General features: G+C 39.7%; 1 protein-coding gene across 1 annotated transcript in view; it reads left to right on the forward strand.

Annotated features, from left to right (window-relative positions):
• The window catches only part of SNX27 (sorting nexin 27), a 68514-nt gene extending 59242 nt beyond the window's left edge, over window positions 1-9272 (forward strand). The window contains exons 9-12 of the mRNA XM_079155327.1: window positions 6565-6714; window positions 7045-7173; window positions 7536-7595; window positions 8593-9272. Of these exons, the coding sequence (XP_079011453.1) occupies window positions 6565-6714; window positions 7045-7173; window positions 7536-7595; window positions 8593-8640 (387 nt within the window). The 3' untranslated portion in view covers window positions 8641-9272. The remainder of the gene's footprint in view (window positions 1-6564; window positions 6715-7044; window positions 7174-7535; window positions 7596-8592) is intronic.
• Window positions 9273-13718: the final 4446 nt, after the last annotated feature.

Below are 13718 nucleotides of genomic sequence, written 5' to 3' on the forward strand. Positions count from 1 at the left end.
ATAGAACATTTTCATCACTACAGAAAGTTCTGTTGGACAGGACTACTTAAGGTGTTCCTTAAAGTTTTAAAGTTTGTTTTTAGTTTGTATCTGCTATAAATATAGGAATGGAAATTGTCAAAAATTAGTAAAGAAAACAAAAAAATTTCCACTCATATCATCTGAAAATTTCTCTCTTGGCAGATTTACATGTAGTTGAAATTTTTCCAGTTATTTTTCATGATTTCACACAGGGTAGTACTTCCATTTGTAATGATTCTGATAGCTCACTTGAATTATTTTGTACTTTTATATACTTTTTATGAGGGGATGTTCATCTACTTAAATTAATTGAGTTGGAGTAAGACTTAAGAGTGCAAACGAGTCAGCTATTGACCTTAACTCATAATCTCATATCTAGATAGGATATCACATATCTGATGAAAAGCAATAAGACTTTTTGGCTTAGAAAATTTCCAAAGATCAGGGAGCTATCTTACCAGTGTTCTATATATCAAGACGCTGAAATAGAAAATGCAGAAATCTTTGAAATATAATTAAATCTTGGCAGAATTTTGGGGAAGGGAATTTTTCTGTGTTTGAGACAGGATTTTAAAATTCAACTTCCACCTGTTTTTTAAGATAATGACATTTTCTTCTATATATTAAAAGATCATTCTAATCAATACCTTTACATCTTTTTGGTGAAGAGGGCTAAATACTAAAGGGCCTAAATCTTTACGTAGTTCTTTGATTTTGCCAAAACCAACAAAGTCTCCCTGTTCCTGAAAAGATAATAGAAATCAAAGTAGTTTCTCAATATATATTGTTTCTTTGTATAAACAGTACTCCAAACACTATCCATCTGTTTATGTGTTCAACAAAAAATACTTCTTGAGCACCAGGTATGTACCAGACATAGTGCAAGGTACTAGAGAAATAAATAGATTTGGATTGTTCTTTGGCAAAATATAGAAAATCCGAATTTAATTAAAGCACAGAAATCTATTATGAAATCATTTTTAGACTCGGTTTTTTAATTTCATAACCACCCTGTTAAGAACTAGAGTTCAGTTGATACACAGATGTTTTCCCATGAGTCATTTTAGGCATGGAGTATAAAATATGATTAAACATTTATGGAATTCTGTTGTGTTGGGAACTTAGCCAACATATAAGTATATATTAATCACATATTATTGCAGTTAGATTTTGAAGGGAATCTCATCAAAGTTTGAATTTTATGTATTGAAGTATCTGTGTTCAAAGATAGCCTATCTAATATCAGCTTAGACATACACTTCAGAGCCCATAGGTCCTGGTGCCACTAACTACAACTTAGTGTGGTTTGATAGGACTGCATTTAGGCCACATCACTACATTTAGTAGCCAAATCACCATGAGACCTGCAGCAACTAACAAGATTCTCAGTTTTAGTTTCTTTCCCATAAAATGCCAATATTCAGTAGAATCTTGACAAAATACTTCAGAATTCTTAGTCAATTAATAAGTTTTGTGTACATTCCCCATGTCCTTCAATATAGAGGGCAGCTCATATCCTTGCCATAGTTTGTAATACCCAGTGTCATCAAAAACATTTTTTGTTATCTTCTTATTTACCAAGTTAAATGGAATCTCAAATATAGATAGTTGAGAATATAATGTACACATCTCTTTTCCTCCCCTGCTTCTTCCTTACTCTTACTTCTGCTCTTCTTTCTTTTTCAACTCTTATACAAATGATAAACATGTATAAATTATGCTTTGCTTATGTTGAAGTGGCCTGATTTTGCCATTATTGAACTGGAAGAGTTTTTATATTACTGTTTCTCAACACAGTCTGTAATGATTTCACACAAGGCAGTATGTATGAAAGTCAGTGTTTCTCAAAGTGTGATCCCCAGCCCATTTCTATGGAAATCACTTTGAAAGTCCCTTAAAATGCAGATTTTAACCCTACCTCACATTATTAACCCAAAGCCTCTGGGAAAGTTGGTTTCCAAGAGTTCTCTCAAGCCTTTGTTTCAATTTTAGACCTAGTTTGACCCTTGGCAGGTTGAGGAGCACAGAGAGTTCAGAATGGACCTTGACTCATTCCCTGAAAGTGTTCTATTAAAATACTGAGTCTCTGTATTAATAACTGACTATTTCTGTATTTACCTGTCTTGCTGAATATCAAACATTTATAAAATGTCCCTTTCTTCTTCTCTGGCCTAAATGGGCCACTAAATGGTATGTAAATATTTAACTATTCAATACTTAACAGTGAAAGAAGAATTGACAAGATAATTTTGTGTTTTAAATGTGTTATAAATGTGTCTGAAAGCAAAAATCTGTGTGTGTATGTGTGTGAGAGAGAGAGAGAGAGAGACAAAGACAAAGACTAGGAATTAAACCCAGGGGTACTCTACCACTGATCCATAATCCCCAGCTCTTTTTATTTTTTATTTTGAGACAGGGTTGACTTGAGTTGCCCAACCCAACCTTAAACTTAATCTTCCTGCCTTAGCCATCCTAGTAGCTAGTAGCCCGGATTATAGGCATGTACCACTTGGCAAAAATTCATCTTTCCTGAATTTTGGATTTATGTTTAAATGTTTCTTTTTTTTTTTTTTAATTTAAAATAATTTTTTTTTTTGTAGTTGAAGATGGGCAGCATGCCTTTATTTTATTCACTTATTTATATGTGGTGCTGAGAATCCAACCCAGTGCCTCACACATGCAAGGCAAGCACTCTATGACTGAGCTATATCCCCAGCCCCTCCCAAAGGTCTTTTGCTTTCAAGAACTACATACTTGAATGTGGAGGGACAGAGCAGCCTTTGGATTCAGAAGGGAGGCAGAGGCACATGTATTTTGTGCTGGTACTTACTGTGCTAAGCCCTTAATAAACATTCTCTTTTCCTCTTTGTAACAATCTTGAAAGTGTTATCCCCACTTTACAGAGAAGTGGGGTCTGAGAGATTAAGATTTTTTCCCAAGATCATGTAGCTTGTCAGAAGAACTAGAGGCTGGGACTGTGTAGCTCAGTGGTCGAGTGCTTGGCCTAGCATGTACTGTGTCTGATTACCAGAATGAAAAAAAGAAAAAAAAAAAAAAAAATAGGAATTTGAGTCCCTATCTGTCAGGCTCCGATGTTTGTGTCCTCCTGTATCAGAGCAGAGAGGGCAGTAACACTGTCCTTTATTTCCAGAGACAGAGGGGAAGCCCCCCTGGTAGAATAACTTTTTTAAAGTCACAAAGGTATTCAAGATATGCAGGGCTCCACATTTTTTTCTGATCTCTTTTCCTAATCCCCTTTGCTTGCATCTTTCTTTTTTTTTTTTTTTTTTTTTGCGGTGCTGGAGATTGAATTCAGGGCCTTATGCTTGCAAGGCAAGCACTCCACCAACTGAGCTATCTCCCCAGCCCTTGCTTGCATCTTTCTTTCTGAAAAACTTGTATAGTACAATTCCCAGTTAAGAATATAACAGAAATGTTTGTCAAAACAGTAGTGGTAGCTGGGCACAGTGGCACATGCCTGTAATCCTAGCGACTCAGGAGGCTGAGGCAGGAGGATCAGGAGTTCAAAGCCAGTCTCAGCAACAGCTCTAAGCAACTCAGTGAGACTCTGTCTCTAAATAAAATACAAAATAGGGCTGGGGATGTGGCACATGACTGAGTGCTCCTGAATTCAATCCCTGGTACCTCCCCCCAACACACACACACACACACACACACACACACACACACACACACACACACACATACAGTAGTAGCCTCTCATAGAAAAGATCTCGACAAACATGTCTATGTAAATCCACTCACCCTTTTTTTGTTTGTTTTTTGTTCTAAGGATGTGAGCAGAGCTAATCTTTTCGTTTTGTTTTTGTTTTTTTTAGTTATACATGACAGTAGAGTGTATTTTGAAATATTATACATACATGGAATACAACTTCCTATTCTTCTGGTTGTACATGATGTGGAATTACATTGGTCGTGTATTCATTGATGAACATAGGAAAGTAAAGTCCAATTCATTCTACTATCTTTTCTGTTCCCATTCTCCCTCCCTTTTCTTCATTCCCTTTTGTTTAATTCAAAGTACTTTTATTTTTTTTCCTACCCTCCTCCCTTATGGTGAGTTAGCATTGACATATCAGAAGAAACATTTAGCCTCTGGTTTTTTGAGATCAACTTATTTCGCTTAGCATGATAGTCTCCAGTTCCATTCATTTTATTGGCAAATGCCATGATTTCATTTCTCTTTATGGCTGAGTAATATTCCATTGTGTATATATACCATATTTTCTTTATACCATATTTTCATCTGTCAAAGGACACCTAGGCTGGTTCCATAGTTTAGCTATTGTGAATTGAGCTGCTATAAACATTGATGTGGCAGAGTCACTATAGTATGCTGATTTTAAGTCCTTTGGATATATACCAAGGAGTGGGATAACTGGATCAAATGGTGGTTTCATTCCAAGTTTTCTGAGGAATCTCCATACTGCTTATCCGAGTGGTTACACTAATTTGCAGTCCCACAGCAATGTATGAGTGTACCTTTCCCCCACATCCTCACCAACATTTATTGTTACTTGTATTCTCAGTAATTGCCATTCTGGCTTGAGTGAGATGAAATCTCAGTGTAGTTTAATTTCCTTTTCTCTAATTGCTAGAAATGTTGAACACTTTTTATATTTGTTGACTGACTGTATTTCTTCTTTTTGTGAAGTGCCTGTTCAGTTCCTTTGCCCATTTATTGATTTTTTTTTTTTTTTTTTTTTTTTGGTGTTAAGTTTTTTTGAGTTCTTATATATCCTGAAGATTAATGCTCTATCTCAGGTGCGGTGCCAAGATTTCTTCCATTCTGTAGGCTCTCTCTTCACATTCTTGATTGTTTCTTTTGCTATGAAGAAGCTTTTAGTTTGATACCATCCCATTTGTTGATTCTTGATTTTACCTCTTGCATTTTAGGAATCTTGATAAGGAAGTCGGTTCCTAAGCTGACATGATGTAGATTTGGGCCTACATTTTCTTCTATTAGGTGCAGGGTCTCTGATCTAATTTCTAGGTCCTTGATCCACTTTGAGTCGAGTTTTGTGCAGGATGAGAGATAGGGGTTTGATTTCATTTTGAAACATATGGATTTCCTTTTTCCCAGCACCATTTGTTGAAGGAGCTATCTTTTCTTCATTGTATGTTTATGGCACCTTTGTCTAGTATGTCTCTGTGTCTTCTATTCTGTTCCATTGGTCTTGTCTGTTTTTGTGCTAATACCATATGGTTTTTGTTACTGTAGCTCTGTAGTATAATTTAAGATCTGGTATTGTGATACCTCCTGCTTCATTTTTCTTGCTTTGGCTATTCTGGGGTCTCTTATTTTCCAAATGAATTTAATGATGAATGGAGCTAAGGCTCCATGATCTCCACTGGCATTTGCAGAAATGTTAATATTATTGAGTAGAAATGCTGCTTATTAAAGCATGTCAGGATTTCGGATGACTCTGAGGAGGTCATGACTTGGATTGGATGCTGAAGGGCCTAGTTGCAGAGAACTCACTTTCCCATTAACATTTTATTGTAAAAATTTTTCAAATACAGTAGTATAGTAAGCTATTACTACTTTCACCTCTCTAGTAGCCAGGATTACAGGTACGCACCACCATACCTGGCAAAAGTTCGTGTTTCCTGATTTTGGATTTATGTTTAATAAATAGTACTTATGCACCCATTTCTATCTTCAGTAACCTTCAGCTTTCTGCCATTCATGTTTGATCTATTTTAATCACAGGCTTAATTTCCCCTGGAGTGTTTTTTCTTTGTTTTCCGTGCTAGGGATTGAACCCAGAGCCTCAGACATACTGGGGAAGTGCTCTACCACTGAGCTACACTTCCATCCCTTCTGGAGTTTTTAAAAGTAATTTTCAGGACAAGGGATGTGGCTTGGTGATAGAGTGCTTGCCCAGCACGCATGAGGCCCTGGATTAAGTCCCCAGCACCACAAATAAAATTTCCAAATATATTAATTTATAGGGTTTTCTTGAGAGAAAAAATGGTTGAACCCTCTGCCTAATAATGGAGCTTTAAAAGTTTTTAAGTTATCTACTAAGTACTATGCTAAATACTTTATATTTAATACTCACGATAATATTATAGGTGCTATTACTATTTCCCACATTTTAGAAGAGGAAACTGAGGTTCCTGGGATTAATTTGCCTGAGTTCAAGTAACTTGCCTAAGTAACCTGTTAGGAAATAGGGGGGTCAGATTAGATTCCCATCCCTTAGGAAAATAGAGAACCAGGCTAAATGGTGTTGTGAAGTACTTTCTAGCTTTGGGGGTCTTGATGACAGTGTCTCTTTCTGTCTTTTACTTACATGTCTTTAAGTAGAGAGAAAAGAATTGGAAGTATGGAGGCAGAAGCTGGGAGTGAGTAAAGGATTGTGGTGGAGTCCTTTCCCGAATGAGGGAGAAATATAAGACGAGAGGGCAGGTCTTTGGGTTGTTGGGTGAGATTTGTTCCTTCTCTTGCTTTTCTCAGCAGCTCTTCTCTGTGCTTCAGTTTCATAATAATACTGATTCCCGTTCCTTTTTGCCTAGTACCTCAACATGCTAAGAACTTGTGAGGGCTACAATGAAATTATTTTCCCCCACTGTGCCTGTGACTCCAGGAGGAAGGGGCACGTTATCACAGCCATCAGCATCACGCACTTTAAGCTGCATGCCTGCACTGAAGAAGGACAGCCAGAAGTGAGTTTAGCATGAACTGGGGCTTGGAGCACTGCAGATGGATTCACTCGCTTGCTATGTTTTAGTTCCTCTTTGTGAGGAAAATGAAATCCAAATGGTGTTTTGATTGGGGTAAATAAATAGGCACTGGATCCACACTGTTCCTTAACTTCATTGGCTACCTCTGCACTGACTTTATTCTTTTGTCACTGATCCTCCAAATGCTGCAGCCATCTCCATTTATTTCTCTTCTGCTACCTAGCTCAGACCCCCTGCCCCCCGCCTAACCTCAGCTCCCAGCATTCTTAAACTCAAACTGTAGGCCTTACTCTCTTGTTCTTGATTGTCCAGAACCAGGTAATAGCGTTTGAATGGGATGAGATGCAGCGATGGGATACAGATGAAGAAGGCATGGCATTCTGTTTTGAATATGCACGAGCAGAGAAGAAGCCCCGATGGGTTAAAATCTTCACACCATATGTGAGTGGGAGATGGGGAAGCATACTCAGGGAAAGTAGGCTGGGCTTTAAGTTTCCTTCAAGGTAAATATATAAATGAAGAGAGAGACAGACAGAAAGACATAGAGTTTTCTTGAGATGAAAATCTTTTTGAATTCTAGAGCTCCAGGTTCAGCCCATATTTCCTTTAGGCCCCATCAGAATCAGCAGTTTCACATCCCACTTGACTCACAGAGTTACCACTAGGAGGAGCTGGAGAACAGAAGATGACCAGGCCTGGGGGTTTGTGGTATTGTCAGGGTTTTCTCTAGACTGAGTGGGTTTGGAAGATGGGGTGATTGGCTCTGAGAAGTAGTAAGTATTGCTGGTTTTTTTTTCCCCTAGTTCAATTACATGCATGAATGCTTCGAGAGGGTGTTCTGCGAGCTCAAGTGGAGAAAAGAGGTAATTCTAAAAAATCCTTGAATTAACTTCTTTTTTTTTGTTTGTTTATTTAAAATTTATAGGCCCATGGGCAAATATGCAGGACCCTCACCTCCATTTCTGTCTTTCTAGGAATATTAGTTAGAGACTGGTTATCTCATGTGAGCCAGAACGTTCTTCCAGCAAGGCTGGCTTCTGGATGGTGAATGGGCTGTGCAAAAAAGCCCTCCTTCTTCTCTTGTCTAGAGGGTGGATGTTGGCTACAGGCTCTTCCATCTCTCATGACTTCATGGACTCTCTTCTTCCTGTTTTGTTTCGTTTTGTTTCGTTTTGTTTTTAATTGAATCACCCTCCATGTTGTTCCTGACCCAGAAGGGCAGCTGTCCTCAGATTTCACTGACTGGATGAGTCATGATAGAGTCTTTCTACATGAACAAAGAATGTGTATGCAGGGGGAAAGTTTTTGCTACTGCTGTCTGTAGGTGTCAGTACTATAGCAGAATTTAAATATAAATAGTAGGGACTGGAGATTCAGCTCAGTGGTAGAGCACTTGCCTTACATATGTAAGGGTATGGGTTCGATCCCCACCACCACCACCAAAAAGAAAAAAAAAAAAAAAAAAAATACAAAAACAAACCTAAAAATTAGCTACTGTTCTCAAAGAAAAACACAATCAGGAGGTTAAATCAGAACCTGAAAGTTTATATTCTTCATATAGCAAAATGAACGTTGGATTCTGGGACTCATATCTAGGTTTTCTCCTAGTTCTTTTTTCTATAATTTTGAGTAATCTTCTTAGATCTGAGTTTTCTCTTCTGTAAAACAGGAAAATTGAGCCAGATGATTAATATTTCTGGTTCTAAAAGTCTGTGATTCTAGATAGGAAGATGTATTAGGGGAAGAGGCCAAGCAGATGGAGTCATCCAGTCATATATCATTTTAGTTTCTGTTGAAGATTGTCTCAAGATTGGAGGAGATGTAGCTTCCCCAATAACTCTTTTCTCTTTTTCCTTTCAGAACATTTTCCAGATGGCAAGGTCACAGCAGAGGGATGTAGCCACCTAGCCTTCCCTTAACCCCTTCCCTTCTCGTCCCCTTCCTCTTATCCTTTTCGTCTCCCATGTCAGACAGAGTAACCATTAACACAAAAGAAGAGAAAAAGGAAAAAAGTCATTATATTCAAAAGCCCTAAACTAAATGTTATTAATAACTCCCTCTGAATTTCATGTATCTGGAATTGAGCTGGTAGAGAACAATAGTAGATTGGTCAGTACCAGAAATCCACTGAGTTAAGACAGGAAAAGAAATAAGCCCAACCAACTCGCCAAAGGTATCTTTATCCTTTCACCTGGGCCTCATATCAACAGACTCTCCTTGTACTATATTTTTAAAACTGGAACTATGAACTTCATCCATTTGCACTGTTCAGACATATATATGTATGTATGTAAAAAAATTATATATACACAAATTAGCTGCACGTATATACATATATATATTTCTTTTAAAATTTCATATTGATGGCAGTACCTTTTTTAGCTTGTGTTTTTACACACCTTTCACTAGAATTCATGACCTCTCTCTTGCTCTCTTTATTTTGAAACAAACTTTAAAAAGGAAAAAAAAAAAAAATTACAGGGAAAATACCTCTCCTCATGAAGGACTCGAAAAGTTTACAACCTGCTTGGGTTTTTTCCCCCCCTTTTTTGTATCGAGTACAGTTTCTGGCTCATGGGTTGCCATAGAGTCTGAGGAGCAAGGAGCATAGTGTCTTCATCTTCTAAGAAGGTGCTGGGGAGGAGAAAGAGGTGTGTTCTCTACGATAGCAAGGCTGCAGATCTGCAGGGAGAGTCTAAAAACTTGGTGTGATCTCTTCATTCCAGGGCAGTTTTCCTGGTCCATGTCTCTCCCATTCATGGCTTTCAAGCCCATTCTGCATCTCTTTTCTGCTTCCCTAGGGCAATTCATATGCTTCCCTTAACTAGCACAGAGCAGAGTTGAGCATGGACTCAGGAAGTTGATGCCACAGGAACCTGAAGTCCAACCTTCTCTGCAGCAGGGAGGGTATCAGTGACCAGAGGTGAAGCAGATACCTTAGGCATGAAGGTTGGACTTACAGAGGGAAAAGGAAGGAAGTGATGCCACATGTACAAAGGTTTTACCTGCTCCATTCCTTCCGAAAATGACCCATAACTGTTACATTCTTTGTAACTTCCTTAAGCAGCAGTGTTGGGGATCTGATAATATCTTCAAGGCCTTAAGGGAAAGCTGGAATGGGTCTGTGGTCTGTGCCAATACCATGGCCTCTCTAAGCCAGCTAAGAACCCAGGAAGGCATGGTATTATGGTAGCTTTTACTTCCACCTTGGAAGGAAAACCTTTTTGTCCCTCTAGGTTCCTCATCTGATTTTGCAGTTAGACCTTTTGAGACCTAAGAGCTAGATCCCAGGATCGGAAGCCAGGGCTGATAAGCAGGGTAACAGTCTCAGCTCTATACTCTATCCTGAGCTCTATACTGTTGAGTAAGAAACACTAAGTCAGGCTCAGATGCAACTGAAACACATCTTTGAGCTTTCTTCGTTTCCCCCTCTTCTTTACCTTCCAAATAAAAACCTCCACAGGATGACATCCTCTACTTTGTCTGCCAGGGAAGTAGTCAGAATTGGTTGTAGTCAGCTCCACTGAGCAGTGTGGGGCGATTTGAAGTTTCTCTTTTGTAACTTGTTTTTACTGATCATTGTGAGGTCACTTTTCCTTCCCTCTCACCCTGTTATCCTGGCAGCCACTTGCCCCAGGGAGGTGTGGATGTATACAGGATATCATGTCTTCCTACCCTTCTCCAAACCCAGGTGGAATCAGGGTACAAAACATAAGAATGCTGAATGTTTTAAGTTGCAGAGGGTACTCAGTGATCTGAAGGCTTTAATACAGAATTGATTCCTTTTGGCTTAAATGAATTTAATAATGAGCCAACAGACCCTAAAAGAAGATATGTTTATTTGCATTTCAAGATGCTGAAGAGGCTTTTGACACCAGCTTTGTTTAAACTGTAAAAATAGCAGCAATGCACCCCTACTTCCTCATAGTGGGAAAGGAATGAACAAACAGAGAGTCTGTCAGCCTGAATGCTGACCTCCCATTGAGACAGGGATTTGGAGGTCCCTCAGAGTGGGCAGATAGTGCCGTGTTCCCTTTCTGACTAGCATTCACTTGGTTCTGTGGAGGTTGGGTGGAGGGCCTCATAGATAGTTAGCCTGTTGGCAAAATCTGTTGGCCTATACTTAGGGCTGTCTAAAAACAAAGCACCCAGCTGCAGCAAGCAGGTGGGAAGGAGGGAGGCCTTTGGATGGCACTTTGTCTTTCACACACATCAGGCCTTCAGTGATGGAGGCAGAGGTCACTGTGGCTGTGGAGGTCCATAGGATTGAGCCCTTCTTTGCATGAAGCAGTGTTAGGTGTGACTCTACTTTCCCCTTCCCCTGCACTTCCTTTCTCTAATCCCTGCTATTTCTCTTAGCCCTGGCTTCTGCCCAGGGAGGTGTCTACCCAGTCTTTTTTCGCAATTTGTCTCTGGGAAATGGGATTCCCCCTCCCCCAGCTTCATCCCAGCAGAACCACAGGATCTTCCTGGTTTCCCTCCATACTGGGTTGCTCCTCTGGAGCAAAAACTCAGAGCTTTTTATGGAACAGCAGAAATTGTAGGCCTTGAGAAACCTGTCCCTGTAGAAAAGTTCCCTTGGGCCATGCTTTGAGTTTCTGCTCTTTATATTTTTATTCTATTCTCCATTTTTCTGCCCTCTCCTTGCCCTAGGCCTAAGCTCAGCACAGGTACAGATAAGTGTGTGCTCAGGGCAGCTCCTAAGCCTGGACAGAGCTCTCAGGGAGGAATTAGCTAAATATTCCAACATCCTCATGCCTGGCCCATTTAGTTCTTTAGTTACCCAGGCCAGTAGCTTTGGGTTATCCCCTTTTGAAGCTCCAAACCCAGTGCTTAGAACAGCAAAATAGGGCACTGACAGGAGGTGACACTTTCTCTCTCATCTCAGAATTTGCCAACTTGTAGGCCTAGCTCCTTAGAGGCAGTTTTCTTGAAGGGAACTGTATGCTAGCTGACCTGAAGTCTCCAGACGTGGAGGACCACTGTGCTCTCCCTCCCTCTACATCACGCTGTCTGGCTGGACTGGCTCAGCAGTAGACCTGAGAACACTACTGCTCCTTCACCAGCCTCACTGGATCACACTGGCTTCCTTTGATGGGGGTTGATGTGATTGAGCACTCAGAGAAGGAGGTGAGGAGAACACAGGCAGGGGAGTGCTTCTGTAGCCCTCCATCTTCTAGTTTTAACTGCTGTCTTCCTTTTCCCCTAAACCTGAGCATATTATGCGAGTCCTCTTTCATAGCAAGACAGCAGCAACTCACTCCTCAGCAATAATCCAGGGTGTGTGGGAGCTTAGGGCTGTGGGGAGGAACAGAACCAAACAGGGGAGTGACATGGGGTGGGGGGCACTTGGCCAACTGCTAAACTTGGACACCAATTTTATTTTATGCCCATTTTAAGCTGGTGAGCTGGGCTTTGGTTTTTCCCAGGCCATGCACACTTTTAATTTATTTGAGAGAAACTCTAATTGTATTTTCACTGCAGTATCTTGTATTTTTTATTTGTGATTTAAGAAATGTGAAGAGAAAATACACAAGACACATAATGGCTAACAGTGTTTCTTTCATTCCTTGTTCTAGAGCTAACCACTCTAAAATTGTTTGGTAATGTCACTTAGTGTAATTAATTGTAACATATTCTTTTAAATAAATTGATTTATTGATGAAACAATTCTTTGGTTTCCTAGACTACAAATCCTTTGGGTTGTGTGGGAAGAGGGAAGAGGGACCTTTGAGATTTGAGTTTAGCGTGGTCAATTTGAAAATGAGAAGGAACATCTAACCAGTTTTTATCTAACCCGATAACTAGTGGGGCAGTCTTTGGAGGGCGGGCATGAAGGAGAGTGGGACAAAGAGAAACCAGGGAGGTCCCTGGTTTGCAGTTCTGTTCCCAGTAGATCCTTTGAAAATTCCTTTTTTCTCTCAGTTCTCAGAGTTGATTGAGCTTGCCTCTCCTGTCTGCCAGTCTACACAAAATCCTGCTGTGATTCACAGGACTCCCTTCCCAACTGAATACAGATAAGACCTGGCAGAGTCCTTGGGACAGATTTTAGCACTGGCCTCCCCACCCCATCCTATTCCACCCCAGCAACCCTTAAAGACTTTTTCATTTTTCAAGGAGCTCAAGATTTTTCTCCTGGGGATCTGAACTGAAAAGTACACATCACCCTTAATGAATGCTTGTAAAATACTAGGCACTTGGGGTGATTGTATCCCCCTTTCTGCCCACTTTCCTGATGATGAGGGTGGTCCTGATGCCTTTTGCTTTTACCAAGATGTTTCAGGTGTTGGCTCCTGCTCCTCTATGTGTATTAGTTTATGGACTGAACATGCTCTGAAAAGCATTTGTAGTGGATCAGACATTTTTATTGTTTCTATAATCTTCATTTATTATTATTTTATAATCCCTGACCATGTACTTTTGATACTTAACATAAGAGTAAGGAGCAGTTTGATATTACCTATTTTGGGGGGTGGGGATTACTGGGAATTGAACCTGGTGCTTTACCACTGAGTTTCATTTTGTTTTGTTTTTTTAAATTTTGAGACAGGTTCAAAGTTGCTTAGGGCATCATAAGTTGCTGAGGCTGGCTTCCAACTTGTGATACTCCTGCCTCAGCCTTCCAAATCACTGGAATTACAGGCCTGTGTCACTGTACCTGGCTTCCAGTTTGACATTTTCTTTGACTTTCAGGGTCTTATGTACCCAGGCATTGAATATGTGGAATCTGATAAATATTACTATGTAAATGGGAAAAAAATTTAACAAGGAAAGAAGTAGAAAGTGGGATTACAGAATTAGAATTATAGAGGTTAAAGTCAACAAACGTTTATTAAATATCTACCATGTACTGGGCATTATATTAAGAAACAACAACAGATACAAAAGCAAAGAAAAACATTCTGCTCACTTGAAGCCTCAGAGGAATGAAACATTCACGAATGACCATAATGCACAGCGGCAGGTTTCAGATTGACGTAAGGACT

This window comes from Sciurus vulgaris (assembly GCF_902686455.1).
Source record: "Sciurus vulgaris genome assembly, chromosome: 1".
NCBI lineage: Eukaryota > Metazoa > Chordata > Mammalia > Rodentia > Sciuridae > Sciurus > Sciurus vulgaris.